Genomic DNA, 23,024 nt, shown 5'->3' on the forward strand with positions numbered 1-23,024 from the left:
ATTAATAGTTCGACACATCTATGATAAATATTATGTTCAACTGAAAATCTTGTAAAGTACGCACACACTTTATTTACCACTAGTACAGTTGCACAAACTCTAGTTCCAAACCCTATGCAGCTCAATGGCTTGTTGCTATCTCTCAACTTGAGATAATTCTTGGAAATTCTTTTCCAGTTCACATGACAACTGCAATCATATCTCCCATCGAAAGAATCTGAATACTCCTTTTTATTCTTCTGTGTTGATTATTAACACTTTTCTTTGAGCTTATTTTCTCTTTCATCTTAAGCATCGCTTTCTGGACACCAATTAAAAAAATTCTATAATCAACAGTTTGAAAATGCAAATGCTTGCATGAATAAACAGGTGCAGTTTAAAGCATCTGGGGTGCTGCTGTAAAGTTAGTCTGATTCCCTGACTAATTTCACTAATTCTAAGATGAAACCCTGATCCAAATAAAACATGGATGAACCAATAATCCGGATTTTTCTGCAACAATCATTTTTCTGTAGTTTTATGCTGTATGTAATTTATGGATAATTTTCATAAGACTTACGGCAAAATCCTAAGAGTTGGCAGGTCTGTTAACATGAGAAAATCTGTCCACTAAATAAAAACGAGACAAGAAAATGTGAAACCTGCACCTCAAAATGTTCAGTTTTTTTCACAAATAAATGTCTTAAACATTTGGATAAAACAACCAAAAATATTAGTTTTTCTCCTGAATTATCCTCTTTCTTTTCCTTCCATCTCTACTTCCATTTTTTACCTATTTACAGTCTAAATGACTGGTGTCTTGATATTTACATTATTTTCTAAAAATGAGAAACCATTACAAAAGCTTCTCTCTGCCTATATCTACATGGAAAACTCATGTTCAAAATGTTACCACATATAATTTTTATTTTCTGTCATTTCATTAATACAGACTAAAGAATTTTAAATTAAAAATAGTAATCATTCTGTAAAATCCAGAATAATTGGCATCTTAAAGTATGAAGGGTGCCTGGATAGAATGGGGTCAAAGTATTCACTTTGAAATTTGCAGTCTCAAGTTTGTTCCCATGCTCTGACATTTGCAAGGACAATTGGATTTCCATGAATGGTTGGTGTTTTTCTCAAGGTTTCCCCCATTCCAAATGCTACCTTTCACTACAATATCTGCTGTTCTGAGTATTTAGTAAATGCTTAGAGAACTTACCAAAGGAGTCCTACAAAATGTATAAATAACTTGACATTTTGATAAATTTGATCGCAACCATGCACAAATGTATCGTAAACTATTTTATTTTCTGCAATTAAAAGATGTTAATGTTGATATTTGATACATTATAGTGTAAAAATCAATGTGTTTGTAAACTATCATTTGAACACAAAAAAATTAAAATTTTAATTTAGACAAAAGCAGCTGTACCTATATCCACTTTTATTACAAACTAATGCAAATTTATTGCAAACTGTCATTTGTTTTATCAGAAAGCCAATAATCAGAACCATGCCTATATACCAACCTGCCTCAGAGGGAATTCGAGCTTTGAGTGTGGTCTGAAAAGTGGTCATAGTGTCATGAAACTGCTGTCTTTCCCGACCCTAAAAACAAAAGATAAAACTTCATGTAGTCACAACCCTAAGAAAAGAAGAAAAATTTCATGTAGTCCTGACCCTAAGAACAGAAGATAAAATTTCATGTAGTTATGACAATCATTTCAATCTGACAGACTGAAAAATTGTACAGCTGTTTATGTGTATACCAGCTGTCTGAATAGAAACAAATGGCACTAGCAATAAATCAGCACTTTTTCCTTTAGGACACTACAAAGCACCTTGTCTTTTAAGACACTCACCTTGTCTTCTAAGATACCATGGCACCTTGCTCTTCATCTTTTAAGACACTATGAGGCACCTTGTCTTTTAAGACACGATGAGACACTTTGTCTTCTAAGACACTATGATGCACCTCATCTTTTAAAACATTGAGGTACCTCATCTTTTAAGACACTATGTGACACATTGTCTTCTAAGACACTATTAGGCACCTTGTCTTTTAAGACAATATGAGGCACCTTGTCTTTCAATACACTATAGACACCTTGTCTTTCAATACACTATACAGTGGCCAAGTGGTCTAAAGCACTCTCTGTTATGGATCACTGCCATCTCACCTGTCTGCGTGGGTTCGAGTCTCATATTCAGCCAATGTGGGTATGTAAGAAAGTTTGCCAGTAGCTTCTCGTGGGTCGGTGGTTCTTTCCAGGGTTTCCTGGGTTCTTCCTCCACCATTAATACTGGCCTACATGTATAGCCTATCATGTGCTGAAAAATGGCATTAAACCCTACAATAACAACAACACTATACACAACTTGACTTTCAATACACTATAGACACCTTGTCTTTCAATACACTACAGACACCTTGTCTTTTAATACACTATAGACACCTTGTCTTTCAATACACTATAGACACCTTGTCTTTCAATACACTATAGACACCTAGCCTTTTAATATTCTATGAGCACCTTGTCTTTTATGACACTATAAGCACCTTATATTTTTGTACACTATAGACACTATTAGGCTCCTTGGTTTTGAATACAACACAAGGCAAACAAGAAGAAGCACATTTTCCTTTAAGATAATATGAGGCAAGCACAAAAAAGCACTCTCATGATACTAACGTCAATAAAGAAGCACTTTGTCTTGTATGGCACTGTAACAACAATCAAATATGACACAGAAATGGAGTGAGTTCTTTTTAATTATTTTTACTTCTATGCATATGAAAGATGAAATATTCTAATGGTTGGGATAAAATAATGTGAATGGACAATACCATAATACACTCTGCCTCACAGTGAGCATATAAAAAAAGACCCAATAAGGTGGCCTTTATGGTCAAAGTATCATTAAAAGCTATATTCTTGAGTAAGTTTGTCATATTTACTGCAACCATGATTAAGCAGTCTTGACGCAGGTGTGCATGCAAACCTTTCAAATATGGTCAAAATCATTCTACCATTCAAACTATCGAGACTTTCCAAGAAAGACTGGAAATGACCTGGTTAATTTCAAACTTACATTAAGATATTGAAACTTACATTAAGACAATGGCCTTTGTACAGTGTGAATATGTTTAGAACTTTTAGGAATCTAAGGTCTGATATGCAACTACCTCACAAGATTATTATTTTTACTGCTTGAGACAAGTCGGAAGAATTATAATTGGTTCTAAAACTTCATGAAACAAGATGGCAGGTGAATGGTATAATTACCTTGCCAGTATTGAGTTCTGTGATAGCTGTCAGAATCTGCCTGCGAGAGTCTATACTGGATATTCCGAGCTCACGCAGATCATCATCAGTAAGAGTTAAAAAGGCCTCCATATCCACCTAAAAAACCCACAAAAACAATGGTTTAAAAATGTTTCCATATTCACCTAAAAAGATCCAAATAGTTTCATACTACTAAATCACATTATAAGCATGTACCATCTCCTAATGCTACAAATGAACGTGACAAATGTTCAAAATGTGTGCATATTAATGCCACTTTTTAAATCAAACATACACTTTCATTAATTTTCATGTTCAAAGTTTTAACAACAATTGTTCAGCAGAGCTAAGCATCTTGTTTGCATCTGTGTTGATATATCCCACTTGAATATGACTTGAAAATCTTCAGCAAAAAACTATGACATCGTAGATGATAGCAATGGTGGCACGGCCATTACTACCTTCAGAAAATGATGGAAAATATATACAGTTTTAGTAGAACTATACCTAAGTAAGCAGTTTTACCTTGATTGTTATTACCGCATTTATCCTTTTTACTTTAAAGTTATATTCACAATGGCAAAAAAGTTTGCAATAAGTCATGTTTATTATCCACAATGATTTTCTAAAATATATTGACTGTCTTTGCCACTATGATTGCATATTAGGGATAATTACCTCCTGTTCTTCAAATATTGGATTATATTTCTCCAAAGAAAGTTTCTTTAGAATTCCTGAAAGTTCATCTGCAAAGTAAACATGGGTCAACTATTATATCAATATTAAGATGACCACTTTATTTTCATCTGTTCTTATGCAACAAATAGTATAGCTGTTGTCCCAAATTTTGTTTCATATGACACTGGCCTGACCATTCGGCCACAAAGGGCCCACTATGACATTAACAAAGGAAATACTGATGGTAAACATGAATCTGTTAGAATCATCAAACATTTCAAACACTGTAAATACATAATAAAGTAAATATGTAAAACAAGAATGAAATGAGCCATACACCAAGCGACAGGAGAGAATCTGGAGATACACTAATTTTGTCTAGTAAAATATTTCTTCATGAATACTTACCAACTCATAATACCTTAGGAGAAATACTACCATCACAAATCCAGCTCTCACAAATAAAACTTTTACCTAAAAAGATCTGAAAGTTATCTTGACACCCAGGTAACAGTCAGGCAGAGTGATCTCCCCTTGATATAGGCATTGGTGGCAAAACCCATGAATATCTCAGTTACTACTTCTGATTGTGCATGCTCTCAACAAGAGAGACCTTGCAAACGCCAGAGTCAACTCAGATACAAATTGGACGAGTTCACACTTCACAAGTAAAGTATACTCCATCTATATTTCCAACTTTTCTTTCTTTCTATGTCAACAAAGTTCTGCCTTTACAATGTTACCACATTTTGTCGTCGTTACACATTTTACTGTACTTATGTACTTGCATGGGTAGCCTATGAACTTCACAATAAATTCGGTCTGTACATGTACTTTGAATTAATGTGCATGAAAGTCAATGAGACCTATATAAAACTTGTGTGTTTGTGTGTGATTTGGATTTTTAATGTAGCTTTAACAATTTTTCAGTCATATCGCTACGATGTCTGCAGTGTGGCAGTTTATAGTGATGTCGAGCAATGGCCCATCATGCCACAGACATGTAGCATGATGTCCCACCCAGTCACATTATCCTGACACCAGGCCGACCAGTCCTAACACTAGCCTCTTAATTCTGAGCGCCAAGCGAGGCAGCTGTAAGTATCATTTTTGTCTTTCATATGACTTGGCTGGGGATCGAACCTGCGACCTCCTGCATCCAAGGCGGACGCTCTAACCACTAGGCCACCGGAACGGTCCCTATAGAAAACTCTTAATATATATATAATTCCACAATGACTGGCTACATAAAGGTGAGTTTTCGCTGCTAATACATTTAATGTCCAGATGCCACAATGGGTGATCACTAAGCCTAAACGCCACGTATGTGGGCAGCTAACTTTTAGCTCTTTTCAGCTAAATGTTTTATCCAGGATGGCTGGATTTGCAAGGTAGTAGTTCTCCTAAGGAATTATGATTGGGTAACATATCTAAATAAGAAACAGCAAATAAAATTAGAACCTCCTCAATGCCAAGTGGACAAATAATCATCTAAGCTATCAATCCAACATTCTGAGTTTATTTGACATAGTGTCCCTGTTTTATCACATATGGTCCCATTTCTGTTAAACCAAGTGATGCATATTTCTCCCCTATAACAAATTTAAGTATTGTATAGGTAACTATTATAATCTCACCATTTAAACCCCCTTCATGTTCATTAACTGACCCCAACATTGGTCCATTCTCATCTGCAAACTGAAATATAAAAGATCATTGTAAATAGAAACACATGCTTATATGTTACCACACTCAAACCAATCAAACATAAAATTACAAGCAAATGTTATAGTAAATTATGGTTCTCTGATACTACTTTTTAGATCACATTACATATTGAAATCTTTCTCTGCCACATCCAAATCCAGCCCTCCCGGAAACATGAAAAATTTCTTTCTGTTTGTATATTATATACACAATAGGTTAACTTCCCCTTCTACCCACCCAGACGTGACCAGCTTATTCTGGTGCAAAACCTTAAAGGATGCTCACATTGCAGGAAAGTGTGGGAGGGGTTATTTGTAATGTGATTTGTTAAGTATTATCTGAGTAACAAAATTATTAAAGAATTTGCTTTCTCTATCAAATACATTACCTGAATTGACTACATTAAGAGAACAGATATGAGGAGGAGGAAATGCTGAAAACCTCTATGTCACCCAGTTGCTCTACTAGATGGATGAACTTCTAAAGTTTGTTTCATGCAACAAAAGAATCTTTGTTTATACACATGCATGGGATTCCACATTTGATAATGCCTTGCTGTCTTCCAAGATGAGTCCAGCAAAAGTGGCAAATTCATGCCTGGATCAAAGGCTGTGCTATCATGAATGGGGAGTGGTCACTGTCTGTGCAGCTACCACTAACCCACCAAGATCCGGTTCTCTCCTTAGTGAGGGCATAGCACAGATATGGAAGCTTGAGAAGGTAGACCTGGCATGCCAGCCACATTGCTTTAATGTCCTGAATTGAGAAATCACTGTCAAGACCATAACTATACAAGTTGCTTGTACTTCTGGAGCTGAAATCTTAATTAATGTACCTGCTCCAGAGAGAGTTCAGTGTATGCAAATTCAATTACTTCCTTCAGCTGCATGGCATGTGCTTGTGGGGACATGTCTTGCATTCCTGCCTTGAACAGAAGGAACAGTCTTTAACAGTTCATGTGGATACTGTCCATGCATCTTGGGTAATATCTTAGGTTAAATATAGAGTCCAGCAGCTTAGCTTTCTCAATAAATTAATCAAGAGGGAGCGAACAGTTACTTGTTTTTTTAACGAATGATGGTAACCTGCTCTCAGAAAGAAAACATGGCTGAGTCATTAGAACAAATTAACCATCAGAATGAAAATATGTTTTTTTATTATTTATCAACAAATATCATTGTACCTCACTCACTCTGCATAATTAAGTTGGCATTATGATAAATTACAAGTTATATATGATCACTGCTTCAGTAAAGGGGGAAGACAATGACTCAGTCTTAAATGAATTTGGCCATGTGAAAACCCGGCAGAGATTCCATATGGGCATAATGTGAGCGAGTGTGGTCCTGACTAGACAAAATTGGACAGCAAATCAGAGATTTCCTTGTTGCAGCCAATACCGTCTCTTCCAATAAGTCCAAATGTGTCTGAGATCATGTTACAGTGTTTCTTAATTCAAAAAGAATGAGAAAGAAGTTCATTGATGGGGAATGGGTGCTGAGTGTGGTGTGACATCATGATTTGCCCTTATATGACCTCAAAATGGAGGATCTTCAGCTCTCCACAACTAAAGCTCAAAATCTCCTTTTTGATCAGGACATCCCTGAATGAGCCCTGTGTGAAGGCAGAGTTTCTCGTAACATGGATGAAATAGTGGCGATCTCAACTGCTCAAGCAGAGAGAGGTAACTATAACTTGCCACCACAACCAAATTATCTGACATTGTCAGACCTGTATTTCTCTGGATTCATTCCACCCATGGGTGGAAGACGTTGAGAACAGCTTTCATTTCCAAGAGGTTAATATGAAGATCTTCTCTAAAAGCATCCACATGCCACTGACCATCGCAAGTCAAGTAGTAAGTATGCTTCCCAAACAGACAAACTCTTGTTGTAACAGGTCTCGCCCCCATGCTGAATAGGCCGAGAAACTTAAACAATGTCTTGTTCCATGATTTGCCTGATGCCTGAGCTAAACTTTTGAGGTGTTTGAGAGAAAGATGCAAAGTTAACACATGTTAAAGGTTCCATAAGTACATGCATAAAATGTTGAGAAGGAATAAGGTCTGACTTATCTACATTGATTATCCACCCTGAACTGCAAATGAGAGAAGAAAGGTTGTTCATGTTGTGAACCAAAACCATACTTACTAAATGGTTTTGAAACATGTTGTCCAGAAAATCTGATTTTCTGTGTAGGATGTCCTGAAACATAATACAGTGTCATCTAATGTTTTATTGAAGGTCCAACTTCATTGTCTTGGTTCATGTCTTCTCCAATACATAAATGGCACTTTCCATGCATTCGGGAGGAAGATGCAAAAGTCGACACATGCCAAGAGTTATATACCTAGATGGAGGACAAAATCGTGGATTGGACAAGGTCCAACTTTACAGTATTAAGCAAATGTTCACACTCAGCGGGCTAATAATCACTCATTGGACTAATAATGGAGTCAGCCCATAAGAGTTGCTTCCCTCTCTATAATATATAGACAGAAAGAAGTTTTTCATCTCAGCAGAGCTGGATTCAGATGTAGGAGAACAGCTATTTAAGATAATAGTGTGATCAAGAAATGTATTTGATAGGAAAAACTCAAAATAAGTCTTAACATAAATTTTTTTTAACAATACATTCATTTTTACTAATTTTAATGCATTTGTTATTTGTAAGGTACAGCATCACAACAAAAAAATCTTATCAGGTTATGATACCAAAAAAGTAATTTCAAGATGGATTCAACTTATGAGAACAGTGTTACTACAATGAATAAATGTGACTGGAGTGAAGGGTGTTATACCTGTTGCAGACTGGATGTGACAAACAAAGCACACATTAGTAAACTGTTCCATATAATTTTGTATCATGGAACAAACAGATCTATTTAACATGATGTTAAGATCCTCTGCCCAATAAGAACTGATCTATTTAATGTGATGTTAAGATACCTTGCATAATAAAAACATCTACTAAACACAATGTTAAGATGATCTGTCCAATAAAAATGGATCTATTTAACACAATGTTAAGATGATCTGCCCAAAAAAAACAGATTGATTTAACACAATGTTAAGATGATCTGCCCAAAAAAAACAGATTGATTTAACACAATGTTAAGATACTCTGCCCAATAAAAGTGAACCCACAATTTTCCAGGATTATGGGAAGTCTGAAATTTTTCTTCTAATGCATTATTTGATTTTTCAAAACAAAATATTTTCTACATATTAAAAGCGTATTCAGTGCTGTCAACATGCAGTTTTCAGGGGTTTTCAACTTCCAGTTTTCACGGGTTATCAATTTTCTTTGCTACTGCAAACAATATTTTCATTAGTTCTTAAAATTTGTGGATGCGGAAAGTGGCCTAAATGTTCCAATATAACAACTTTCCTTTTTCAATGGGTCTTTAAATTTTATTGTTTTTAGAAGCCATCCACAAAAACAGAGACTTCACAGTAAATAACCAATTTTTTTAGTTAATAAAACAGCAATGTTTTTTGCCTGTGAACACCACTAAAAGACTTTTACTATATGTAATCACACAATCTCACTGTAGCTGATAGTGAGTGAACACTACTGTTGCTGTATAAAAAGGCTAGAAGACAGGAAAGCTATCAAGACTAAAGTGTCCTACCTTGCCTGGTGTAGGTGAAGGTGAAGGTGTGAGGGTTGAGGTAGTGCTCCCCTTGGAGGAGGTGCCCTTACTTCGGGATGACCTCTGGGGCGTGATAGATGAACTGCCACTGGTAGAACTGTTAGGTGAGGTTGTGTTAGATGCCGTCCTAAATGCTGAGGGAATGGAGGAAGCAGATTTTCTGAAGATAAAAGATCACAATTTATGTCTAAAAACTGTTCAGAGGTCTCGCTAGGATTTTAAAACTAGGAGTCCAGGACTCCCATTTTTGTTACAATAGGAGTCCAACCAGCAAAAATTGCAGTCCCTTCCTAGAAAAGTATGCAAATTATAAGAACTATTGGCTGCTATTGAGTGTAATTTCTGCATTCTTTAGAACACTGACATAGCTCTTGTTTGTCCATCAGAGTAAGTCTGAATTTTGTCAATCCAAGGAAGGTCTTATTCAAAGACCTAAGCTAGGCATCACACACTTCTTACACTTGGCTACGGTCCCATCCAAACTATCAGTTCTAGCAACTTAGCACTCTCCTGAATCTTGTTACAATCGTCAGTTTGCTGTTGAACCCCAAAATAGGTACTGAAGTCTAAGTCTCAACATGTCTCCATTCCAACGTCACGTGCACTGCTTATTCCACTACCCTCAGAAATGAACACAATAATGAAAGCTAAAGTTGTTTATTTGATGTACTGTTATCAATGACCACATGTACATCTCTGGGTCTTTATGCCTCTGAATTCAAGCACTATAAATATCAGTACATTTTCCCACCCAGCTGCCAATCAAAGCTTTTGATGTACTCTTATAATGGGGAGGGTGGACTTTCAGCCACTAAATTCTGTCATTGTAAATATCAGCACAGCTAACTGATCAACACTTTTTCTACAGAGCATGTGGCTCCGGCATGAATGGCACACCTTTGAATTTTGCCACCCACCTATTACATGTGTAGGGAGGACTCAATGCATAATTGATTTTCTGCGTCCCCAATATAAAAAAGGCATCCAAATATGCGTGATTATGCGTTTCCGAGACCTCTGCAGTTTATGCTTAAATACTGTCAAGCACCATCAGTCTTGAAATCTGGGGAATTATTTCATAAAAACATGTTCTATTTGTTCATATTCATGTGCATACTGTACAGCCTTATTGCCAATAATGTTAATAAAATTTCTGCAAAACTGAGCCGTATAATATAGCTAATCACTGAAAATCTTGTGCTTATAATAATTCTAAGTCTTGAAGAATCAAATTTTAATTTCTACATTACTTGCTTTCTTGACAAAAGCAAATGATGTGATTGTTAATACCAATACACTGAGCAAAGGTAAAACATGCTATCACAAAATTTAAACAAACGAGTGGACATTTTGTTAATAGCTGTTCATCATTCCTGACAAAGAAGCATGTGCTTTTGAGTTAACTGCATACAAGTAATCATTCCAGATTTCCCTGGAAATTCCAAGGTCTTTATCGGGATTGTAGAACATAGATCAATTGATGTGTAACAGCAGCCACTTTACTTACTTTTGCAGGCAGTACACCATTTTTGGTAGGTTAACTTTCCTTGCAAAATAAGTGGAATTTTCACCAATTTTGCAGAGATGAATTGAAACAACTGTAAAATTATTCTTCAAAACAACATCACAGAATTATTATAATTACACTATTATCTTTCTTATAATGTCTGTTACATAAAACTGTAAACCTTGAAATAATAAGATGTTAGGTCATAATCAAATATACTTCTTAATACACAAAAAACTTTCCTAATAAAAAGAAGACACCAATTTGCATAAAAACTGTCTCCAAATATAAAGTTGTATCAAATGCTTCCCATTACAAATATGAACATCCTTAATATCCAAGTCCATGGCCATATACAAGATAAATAAATTCATAGTCAATTAAAACTTAACCATTTTAAGCAGGTTTTCCATCACATCCTCGCAAAAAATTATTTCTGTCAGCTTTAAGGTACTAGATGAACAAAATCCCAGATGACATCAAATCCAAACCTAAAAATTATATCATTTCCTTGCTTTCCTTGTACTAAAGCAACACATGAAATGATAATAATCAAAGAAATATAAAAAGAAAATAAATAAAAACTAATAAACCAAAATAAATACTAAACATAAACAAATACTACCAAACCAAAACTAAAAACCACACATGCAATCTTTAACAACATACCTCATACAGTTTATACTTTCGGGGATTCTATTTATATTTTTTTATAGCAATTCCTCTCTTTTCTCTCCTGGAAAGCACAAATAAGCACCAACTACAGACTTAAAAAGAATCTGACTTGTACAAATCTGTCCCAAAGAACAATATATGAGTGAAATAGAACACCACATAGTCAACATTAAAAGCATCATACCATGAGACGATAGAAACATGACTAATAAACCGTAAGGCCTTAGATCACTACTTGATTAAAACCTTGAAATTTAAGATGGGAAAAGGCAAAAATAACTGCCCAACAAGCTCATGCACAAAGGAAAAGGATTTTGAACTTAGAATCCCAATTTTGGACTAGCCAAATAACTAGAAAAGTTTAAGAATAATATAAAGCAGAGAAATACCTCAATTCCATATTCTTTTTTGTTTTCTTGTGACACTACCCAAACACAAAAGGGTGGACAAGGACAATACACATAAACATGTTTGAATTTAGAAAATATGAGGGGGCACTCCTTAAGATCCAACCAGTTATATGTGCTGGGAAGGACTAAGGGTTGTCCACAAGTAAGGTATACAAGGTGATTTGTGTATTAGGGATTCAGTAACAACTTATATATATAATAAAGCCAGGTGTTTAAAAAAATATATATAATAAAGCCAGGTGTTGAAAAAATATATACAATAAAGCCAGGCGTTGAAAAAAATATATATAATAAAGCCAGGTGTTGAAAAATATATATAATAAAGCCAGATGTTGAAAAAAAAATATATAATAAAGCCAGGTGTTGACTGTGCATCTGAATAAGAAGCACACCAATAATCCTATTCTTCAAGAGACTGTGTGTGTGTGATTTGGATTTTTAATGTAGCTTTATAAAAAAATAAGTCATATCGCTATGATGTCTACAGTGTGGCAGTTTTTAGTGATGTCTAGCAATGGGCCATCATGCCACAAACACGTAGAATTATGTCCCACCCAGTCATATTATCCTGACACCAGGCTGTTAGTATCATTTTTTATAAGTGTTTGGTATGATTCCTCTGGGGTTTGAACCTGCGACCTCCACATCTGAGGTGGATGCTCTGGCCACCAGGCCACCGGAGTGGTCAAGAGACTTGGTTGATGTGTGGTTAAGTGTTCTGGACTCTTATACAGGAGTACTCATATGAGGCTAGGTCGAGTAGGCAAGACATTTTATTCTTAGTGGAAAACAAAAAGAAGTCACAGAGCAACTCACCCAGTCAAACGAAAGAGTGTTGCTGTGTAACATTTCTTCATAACAAAAGGCATAGAGCAATACACCAACAAAACCTAAATTTTTTGTGAATCATTTCTACATATCTCAAAGATGTTGTTGTTGTTGTAGGCTTTAACGCCATTTTTCAGCACACGATAGGCGATACATGGCGGCCAGTACTAATGATGGAAGAAGAACCCGGGAAAACCCCTGGAAAGAACCACCGACCCACGAGAAGCTACTGGCAAGCTTTCTCACATACCCACATTGGCTGAATCTATACATATCTCAATGAAGTTTTAATTATCCGGGTTTGAACATCTTTCTTTTTTAATGCCTGGATTCTGAACTTGGAATTTTTTTATATTGGAACCAGCTTAATAGTGGTTGCGTTTGTCTTTTGAAGTAAATTTTACACAAAACAGCATGAAATTGCCTTTGTTTAACTATGTTCTTGTATGTAAGTGAATGTGCAAAAATAATGTACATGAATAAGATCAGAAAATTAAATCAGTTTTGCATTTTATTTATATTTTTTTATGCCGTTCAAGTAGAGAACCTTTCAATACTTGCATTTTCACTTAAATTTAAAATTTAAGTGTGAATATTAAGGGAAAGCAATGGACTACAAGACTACACACCATCATAGGTGTGGCATACATAAAGTTAGGATGCCTACAGTCACTAAGGACAAGGAATGCAAAACGTAAAGTGAAGGACTACTAAACTTCACCTCATCCATGAGATGCTTAAAGCAGCTGCGCACTACCAAATGTCTCTGGAAACTAAAGTTGTGATTGCAAGAGTTTTGGAACAGGAATTAAATTACAATTTCCTATCTCTTATAAAACCCGCAAAACTGCTAACAAATGATCATTTCTAACCAAATAATGAAGTAACTATATTTGCTAACTGCACATGTAAACTGAAATTGTGGATTGACCTTCAAGCAGCCATAGTGGATAATAAAAAAATAACTTGTGCTTGGCCATCAGCATTGTGTTTCAGTCTCCTTTTTCTCTGTAACAACCAACTTTGTTTCTTATTGGCTGTCACAGGGGACAGGGACCACAGTTCTTTTAAAAAAAAATATTTTTGTCCATTCACAGCCTTAGTGATATGTATATGGAAATCTCCACAAGAGCGAGTAACAAGCATGGATAGTAAGAAAAGCACATGTGCCACGGTATAGCTTACAAGTTTACCTGGCAGTGGGAAAACTGATCTAGTGGGCAGTAGATGTAAAAGTTTGGGGACTGGAGGATGGTATAGTCTGTCACAAAGGGGAGAATGTCTTGCTTCACAAGCCTGCAAAGGTCTGAGTGTGGGTCATCAAACTTCATGAGGAGATCCAATGCATAAGAGTAAACTTTTCACCAAGCATGGCTGAAATTCCTAGCACATATGTAGAGGACATCATCAACTCTGGGACAGTAGGCCTACAAGCATTGCTTCCTTAATTCAGCAAGGATGTCAATTATCCTTGTTTGTCTATATGTCATCAGCAGGAGGGGCAGTACATATCAGAAGTGCCATATTCATCTATGTACTAGTTACTCAAAAACTGCCATATTCATCCATGTATTTTTTACCCAGGAATTCTGTATTCCTCTGCGTATACGTTACTGAGACAACCGAATTCATCTATGTGTTGGTATATGTCATTTATTGACTGTGAAGCTCATTATGGACACCAACAGCGGACTGCCACTTCACAAATATTACCAGTAGAAAACAGACGTGTTTGTAACATCCACTTTTGTACAGGAAATCACCTTTTCACCCATGTCTACGGTGCATGACGTCACCAAAAATGAACAACTATTGTGACTCTTTTCTTGGCAGTTAAAATCCGAAAAACTCTGCATAACCCTTCAACGATATATGAGATATTCCAGTTCTTTACTAGAGTGTGCACACAAATTTCCAGGTTATGTTTTTCTCCGTTTTATTGCAAACAAATCTGAGCCAAACATTTTCTTTATCATTTTCATTACGATTGTCATATACATATTTTTATCATTTTCATTAAGACTGTCACAGTCACATAATTTTTGTTTTGTTTTCATTAGGCTTGTCATAATTATATTTTTTATTCATTATCCTTGTCCTTGTTTGTTTAGAGCATCTGACTGAATAAAAATCTCATCCTTACCTTGGCATCACCAGTCTGGATGGTGTGGAAGTTGGAAAAAAGATGGGTGACCTTGCCGAGGGATATGGCAAAGATCCAGCACTAATGGGATATGATGGTGATACTAGTGGCACAAATAGGTCAGACTGCTGATAATCCCCTAAAATAACACAAACATTAGGTACAGTTTTTATTTCTAATGACATAAATATGGTACAGATGGTTGGTACTTTCAAAATTTCAATGGTACATATTCTTTTTGAAAGATCAATTCAATTGATAAATTTAAGAACTCCAATCATCATCAGTGCATTAACACAGATTATTCAAAATTCACATGAACCCAGACCAGTTCCAAATCAATATAGTCACGTTTTTACTCAACTCTTTTAGAGATGTGTTTGAAGTCAATATTTTTTTTTTTAAAAGGTTTTAAAGGTACGTTTAACACAATAATGGCTATATTACACTAAGGAGCTAAATGCCTGTCCGAAGGACATAACAAGGCAAACCAAACTTTGTATAACTTCAAAGCTTAACTGTCCGGTACATAGGGCAATGGAATATAATCAGCCAAGTCAATGCATAAGTCACTACTTTGCATACAGAGTATAACTTTTCTGGTACCACCTTAACATAAAATACACAATTGGGAAAAGAAATCTAATGACTCCAAACCGGCATTTGTATTCTGATGCATACCTGAAGAGTTTGGACTGGGGTGACTGTTTGTGTATCGTCCAGAGCTTGTTGGGCTGATCTGACTTGAACTCAGGTTGGTGGCGGACTGCAGAAATTTCATTGGCCTCAAAAGTGGTCGACCTTGAGAACTCTATAAATATATTTAAAAGTATCTGTATATGTACATGTAATTGGAAATTAACACAGCATATAGCTCTAGTGGGTTAGTGGTCATGTATCACAGAACAAAACCTGTCCGAGTACAGCATAGTTTACATGTGAACCAATGCCAACCAGTAATATCTGATTTTTTAAAAAATGTTCCAGTTTCCAAGGAAATCATAGCCGAACTTGCTATTGGTTACTTTTGAATATTGCTCACATTAAAGGTTTAGCATTATATATTCCAGAGTGTTGAAACTAGCATCGATGTATTTAAAAATCAAGAAGAGTTTTAAATTAGCAGCAGTGGCAGCCATATTTAATTTAAAATCCATACTAATTTTATTTAGGACAAATTAAACACCATAAAACATTTTTTGGTGAAATCTAATGTTAATATGATCATCAATTCAGGAGCAGTTATATAATCAAATGCATGCCATGGTAACTATACTGGATATCAGATCAGCACCAGTTTCACTTAGGACCAAGTAAATATGCCAGGAAGTCTTTTAGGTAAAAGCTCATGTCGATATGACCATCATTTAAGTGTAGTAGCAATAACAAAACTTTCAAAATGTGCACTATATCGAAGGTCAGATCCACACAATTTGTTTTCTGTCGAGGAGTTGCAAAATTCCAGGATTTTCAAGATAGCTGAAATGGTGGCAATAGCAGATGTCAGATCAGTGCCTTTTTTTTAGGACCAGCTAGATATAAGCCTTTTGGTGAAAGCCACATGTCAATACAACACCCCTGTCAGTAGCAATAATAAGATTCTCAAGACAGCTACCATGGCAGTCATACTGAAAGTCATATCAGCACCGTTTGAATTTAGGACCAACACTATAATGAGTCTTTTAGTGAAAACCCAATGCCAATATGATGATACATATAGCAGTGGCAATAACAAGATTTTTAAGATTGGATGTCTGAGTAGCATCATTTCCATTTAGAATCAACTACACATTGGGATCAATGGATGTATAAACTTTCAAGACAATCCTCCAAGTTTTGGAAAAGCAGTAATAACAAACTTGTGCGAACAGATGCAGAGATGTCTCACAATCAACAACAGGTATCCCAGTCTCTTTTAGTCTATGATAAGTATAGATAAAAATGTTTATTTAAATCTAACAAAGAATGAGTTAGAAATTTTTTAAAAATATACAGAAGTGAAAGTGAAATGCACAATTCCAGTTGTGGCATATCAGCGGAAGTTCAAACTCAATCGGCTGTCTGCATTTAGCAAGTCTTGGACCTGAAACATTTTCCTTTAATTTACAACACCCCAAACAACTGGGTTAAAAAGTATTAAATAATGGCAAGCACATTCTAAATAAACAACTGAAGTGAAACTGAAATGTTAAGTTCCTTCCTGAAAGTAATTAAAAACTGTAAACACAAACCTTCAATGCAAATGTTAACTCAAAACCTTTCCCCACAAATTGGAGAGAACAAATCAGTACAAATATATACTGAACAAATCATGGCATATGCTATTTAACACACAAAAGGAAAATTTATATACATAGTTCTTCCTTTACACCACAAACAGAACATGAACACAAACCATAATGTGCAGTCTGCATGCAGCACACCGCAACTGATACTAACACCAATGTCAAAGCAAATTTAAACCTACCATCTACATCCAATGACACTAAAACCACTCATAGCAAATTTGAACCTACTATCCAAATCCAATCACACTAAAACCAGTCATAGCAAATTTAAACCTATTGTCCACATCCAATCACACTAAAACCACTGTGTCTACATCCGCTGATGCTAACACCAGAGTAAAAAAGTTCACCTATACTTTATACAAGGGACCTAAAAATGCAAAAATCCTAGATTAAAGAAGATCATGACTTTCAAAGACACTGCTGTGGACGATAAGCTACTGCAACAAACTCACAGTTCAGTATCAACACGCTTGGGAAACATACACAAAAGATTAAAACGAACCTTGTACATGTGTTCCTGGAAAATTAACTTGTAAAATTTTCATTCATCGTTGCTAAGGATACTTGTTCTGATGGTCTTAACTTTCATACTGTATACATATTATCAAAGTCTGACATTTTAGGCAATTTGTAATTTGGTTAAAATAAAGTTAGTCATAGAACGGTAAGATTATTCTTTACTCTGGCTTTTTTAAACTAACATACCTAATTTCAAATGTGTGATTATACTCCAGTATTGTATCTAAATTTGCCAATCTGACATTGAGTTGAGTTTCGTACTTAAAAGTTTTTCTGACACAATAAGTACAAAACAAGTAACCAAAAATTATCGTACCAGTTATTTTTTTTATCAGGCAACAGAAAACAAAGCTTGAAAAAAAATGAAATCCACTGAAAATAATAAGCCAAAACATTAAAATTTCTTCATGCTCTGATGTACCCTCTAGCAATTTAAACCTATTTACATCAATAATAAAGCCTATGACTGAAGCCCTTGGGCTCGCACATAAAAGTGAATCACAGGACTATTTTAACCACTTTCGTAATATTTTTCTCCCAATCACACTAACTCACAACAGTACTATCGCTGCCTATAGAAGGTGGTCCTTTCCGTGTGCTCATTGTCCTGCGTGAACGCTCATCTCCATCAAGTGCAAAAGATGGCTGGGGCAGTAGAGGTGGGATTACTGGTTTAAGGGTCTCCTTAGACATGGGAGAGTGAGGTGGATTTATGTTCTGTAACAAATAAAACATGTATTTCAGAATATTTTAGCATTGTAACATTTTAAAATTAAATAACCGTATGATTTTCTGACAGTAATTCTCAAAGAAGATGTCATATTGACTTACTGTGTATGCTATTAAATCCTAATTAAAAAGAACAAATGCATTGCAATGAAGAATAGCATTGGCTTATTACGTTAAAATATACATTCATTTAATGTTCTATATAAAGTTCATATATATATATATATATATATATATATATATTAAAGATGGCCATACTGTAAGCTCAGCTGGCCTTAAGGGCCAGGCAAGCTTTTTAAAAAATAAAAATAAATTAAGGTTACCGTTAATCTAAAATAATAGCTGATTTAAGAGTGAACTTAACAGAATTAGCTTAGGTATTACCAATGTGTATTGAGAAGCACTTTTCTGGGTCTCCTTCAACATGGTGTCATAGCTGGTAATGGAAGATGATGCCATTGCAGAGTCTATCATAAAATTATTGGTTTTCTTGGGAGCCTGAAACAAAGTAAACAAGGTTGAGATTTCACCTTTTATTCCTCCATTGCTATAAGTTATAATCCACATTGTCTATTTTCAAAACGAAAAAGAAACTTATAATCTACTGTCATGCTTGTGTCATTGTCCAAATTATTCCAAACTGTACATATTTACTCAGGTAATCATGATGTGGATAAAATATTTTATAATAATGAACACCCCATTGTAACTATTAATTTATAAATCAAAAGTTGTCCTTTCCAAACAGATCGGATAATAGTTAATCTAACAACAAATATTGTATTCAAGCACTTTTTAAAGTATTATAACAGTCTGTGACACTCTCTTCAAGTGTTTGCTCTACTGCATTTCCAATTCCACAACAGCGACTGTTGACTATGCATTATAAATGTATAACGGTGTTTTCTCTAAATCAATAAGAAAGTCCACACTAAAAGCATTGATGTAAAATTTCAGTACTTTAACCTTTTATCCTCTATGTTTGTAAAATCTGCAGAAAATATTGTAGTATTTAGGAAACAATATCATGAGCATGTGGGTGTTACTAACCAATTATAACAGAATTTACACTAAAGACATAGTAAACTAAAATGTAATTACTAATAATTTTTGTACAATGTAAATTGTTATGCTCTCTTCTTAAGAGGGTCTTATGGAAGAATAGACCCTGAATAAACGTGTCACCAACTGGTAGATATGATATTCTTGTCCTCCTCTAATTAAAACCCCAGCTGATTATTCTAAATATCTTTAGATGTAAAACCTATTGTCCAGTTTTCTTATTCTTATCTAGTGGTACAGAATAGTATTTCGTTTAGTTATTTAGGCCAGGACTCCATATATGTTTACAGTATACAAGGTGTGCAAAATAAAAATTCTACATGCTCCCATTATTATTCCTTTAAATACAGTCAAATGTTTCTGTCAATAAGAATGTACACCTTGGACACAATATAATAATTCTGTCCACATCTACAAGTGTTCATAATATAAGACAATCATACATAGATTCTAACTGTGAATTAGAGCAAAGTATCCCTCACGTTTGGTGTCCTTTACAATGAGGTGTCATATAGGCATGGTTTACTGTATTCCCTTTTGATTTAATTAGGGAAGAACTACTTACCAACTTAGGACTCTGAGTACTTGGCTTTGCTGTGAGATCTATCAGAGAGTCTGAACTGGCTGTATCAAGTGAGAGAGGGGTGAGACGATTACTGTTGAAGGTTCTACCAATTTTCAGGTTCCTAAATCTGTTTGATAGTCGATTCAACCAGCCCTGAATGGGAAAAAAGAGTAACACATTTCAAATTTCAACCATAAACTGATGCAAGATACTAATCATTATTTGTAATTTAACTCAAGAAAGTGACTTTCTAATGATGCTGACAAGTAAGAATTATCATATAACTTGGTGATAAGGTCACTCCAGGGTACAGGATGCACTAGTCATTCTCCATTTCTTAAAGATAAAATAATGTATTGGTTGTAGCAGTAGTCAGCAGATATGGGCTTGGACAACCCTGCAGGTAGGGCTAATACTTTATGACCCATGCAGTGGACAATATAGACCAAATTTAAATGAGTTAATCTGTGTCCAGTACAGCAATTAAAATACCTGGATCTATATATGAATATCTTCTAAAGTACAATGAATTAATCACAATTAATAATTAAAGTCTAAGGAGAAATAACCATATGTATCTGGGGTTTTCTATTGCCTGACCTAAAGATAATAACACAGCAGGTTGCCACCAATTTTAATATCTTGCAACCAAATTTCAAGAACGGTCTGTTATACATATCTATATTTGTTTGAAACTCCTGGTACAAGATTTTATCAGTAATTTTTGTAATTTTATTCATGGCTGTAAATTGTAGCGACTATCTTTAGCTTCATTTCATACTGGTCATAGATCTCTTTAATTTCAGCCTATTGGGGAAGGAGTCGGAAGAATAGTGCATCTCTCTCTTCATCTGAATCTACCAATACCTTAACAAACAGTCTTGAGTAGCAGTGGGGTGGAGGGCATTCTGAAACCAACAATATCCTATAAATGTCCTCAACTGTGGCCTCAAGGCTAAATTCAGTCCATTCAATGGTCAGATCTGAGTATGGTTCTAACCTGACCCAAGAATAAACTATCTGAATTTGTGTCACCCAACCATATGCAAACTAAGTGATTCTATGAGAAATTTATAAATAAACTGCCAGTAACAAGAGATTTCATGACTGTGGAAAGTACTGATAGTTTCCCTACATGTACAAGCTGCAACTAAGATGCAGGGCAAAAGTAGGTATTGGTGACTTGTGGCACATATTCTATACCCTTACATATCTTAAAAAAGATATATGGGTGCGTCTAGCAAAATATTATAGCACTTAGCAAACAAAATCAAATATGAAGAGCCTTTTATATTAAATATCGATATTAGCAAATTATTAATATAAAATTTAGATTAAAGTAAATAGGTAATTTAAGTTAATGATTTTGTTAAATACAAACTATTATGCCTAAAATATACTTCGCTTGACATTAGTTCTTTTATTTAAGAGTTTTACTGCCAATTCTACCAAACACTTCATAGAATAGCAACAAAAATAAATTTATTCTCTTGTGTGTAACCTTGACCTCTGCCCATTTAAAACACCCACAAAAATAAACCTGATTATCTCCTTTATTAAACTTATTATGAATACATTTATTTTTTAGGGTTTCAAAATTTTCAGATTTCTGAAAAAGTATACTTTTGTAGGTCCTTAAATTCATGGATTGGAGCAAGAGTACTAGTTACCACAGAAAGATAATTTTTGTTAGGTCTTTAAAATTTGTGGGAGCCAAAGGAGCTCTGTTTCTAGAGTGCAAGGTTCATAATCCAACAATCACAGGCTTTTTACCAATCGAGGCCAGCCCAGATCACCTGCTTTGGTGCTTAGTTATGTTACCAACAAAAGCATAAAAAGCTTTCATCTGCAGTTTGTAGCACCTACGAAATATATGAAAATTGGCACTCCACAAGTTCTGGGTTTTTTAATTCACTTCATGTCTCAGATCTTATAACAATCTCTATCTATGGAACATAAGATATAGCTTACAAAAAATTATTTTAAAAAAGATGTACAACAATTCAAGCTATGACCTTAACCCCAATGGACCAATGAATCTATCATCCCCAAGGAAGTTCAAAAAGCAACAGTAAATCTGGTTCAGTCTGACAACTACCTGTGACACATTGTATTTTAACTTTATTTCTGACCATCACTGTTTTGACCTCCACAGTAGAAGCAATATTTTATATCCCATGGTAGACTCTTGTTTATTTGATCTGATGATAATTTATCCATGGCAGAAGTTGATAATACTGTCTGATTCACACAAAAATATGCATTCACTATCCAACAAAAAAATAAACATTAGCTCCATTACCTTGACCTTTTACCTCCTTGACTTTACATTTTTAGGGATGCTTCTTTTACTTTTTTCATGAATTTACAGGCCAAGTCAAATGAAGTGCCATTAATAAAAACAGATACTGAATTTTTAAAAAATTAACCAAGGAGTTTATCTTGGACTGATGGAAGGAAATAGACAACAGAAAGTGTGATCAATCCCTATGATATGCCTTTTGTGACACCCATCACAAGCAAGACAAAACCGAACAAATAAACAAGAGTCAAAATATAATGAATGTACTTTTTGTCATACTCACATCCATGAACTGTATTTCTGAACGAGTCTTTATAATATGATGAACTATAATATGATGAACCATTTAATTAGAGCAATAACAGATGTTTTAAAAGGAGATCGAATTTAAGTTAAGCCTAACAAAATAAAAATCTTTACTCACTTGACTAAATGGTGTCTTCTGAATGACATATTTAACCCTAATCCCAATTACATATAAACTGAACAATTTCCATGTTTGCTAATCTTCTATAAGTGATATTTTTTCCTACTCTGTTTCAGTTAAACTAATATCAACTCACCTTTAAACCACTTTTTGGCTGCTCATCTAACCTAAAAATAAAAAAAAACTGCAGTGGTAAACAAATATTTTCAAAATTGAAGCTGAATTAAAGTTGGTCACAATACTTGAATGCTACA

At 34.8% G+C, this 23,024-nt stretch overlaps 1 protein-coding gene across 2 annotated transcripts in view; it reads right to left on the bottom strand.

Moving 5' to 3' along the window:
- LOC149782714 (ankyrin repeat and SAM domain-containing protein 6-like) overlaps positions 1-23,024 on the bottom strand; it is a 59,155-nt gene that overhangs the window by 16,641 nt on the left and 19,490 nt on the right. Inside the window, exons 6-17 of one of the 2 annotated variants that reach the window (XM_089934215.1) lie at positions 22,907-22,937; positions 20,042-20,194; positions 18,799-18,912; positions 18,241-18,402; positions 15,557-15,686; positions 14,876-15,014; positions 9,292-9,472; positions 5,588-5,648; positions 3,951-4,018; positions 3,273-3,389; positions 1,515-1,593; positions 559-609 (exon numbers count right to left, since the gene is read on the bottom strand). In XM_089934215.1, the coding sequence (XP_089790341.1) occupies positions 569-609; positions 1,515-1,593; positions 3,273-3,389; positions 3,951-4,018; positions 5,588-5,648; positions 9,292-9,472; positions 14,876-15,014; positions 15,557-15,686; positions 18,241-18,402; positions 18,799-18,912; positions 20,042-20,194; positions 22,907-22,937 (1,276 nt within the window). In that variant the 3' untranslated portion in view covers positions 559-568. Of the gene's footprint in view, positions 1-558; positions 610-1,514; positions 1,594-3,272; positions 3,390-3,950; positions 4,019-5,587; positions 5,649-9,291; positions 9,473-14,875; positions 15,015-15,556; positions 15,687-18,240; positions 18,403-18,798; positions 18,913-20,041; positions 20,195-22,906; positions 22,938-23,024 lie in introns of those variants that run through there. The other variant, XM_089934214.1, reaches the window with a different exon arrangement.

The sequence above is a fragment of the Sinohyriopsis cumingii genome, chromosome 15 (assembly GCF_028554795.1).
Source record: "Sinohyriopsis cumingii isolate HCF-2022 chromosome 15, ASM2855479v2, whole genome shotgun sequence".
In the NCBI taxonomy this organism is placed as follows: domain Eukaryota; kingdom Metazoa; phylum Mollusca; class Bivalvia; order Unionida; family Unionidae; genus Sinohyriopsis; species Sinohyriopsis cumingii.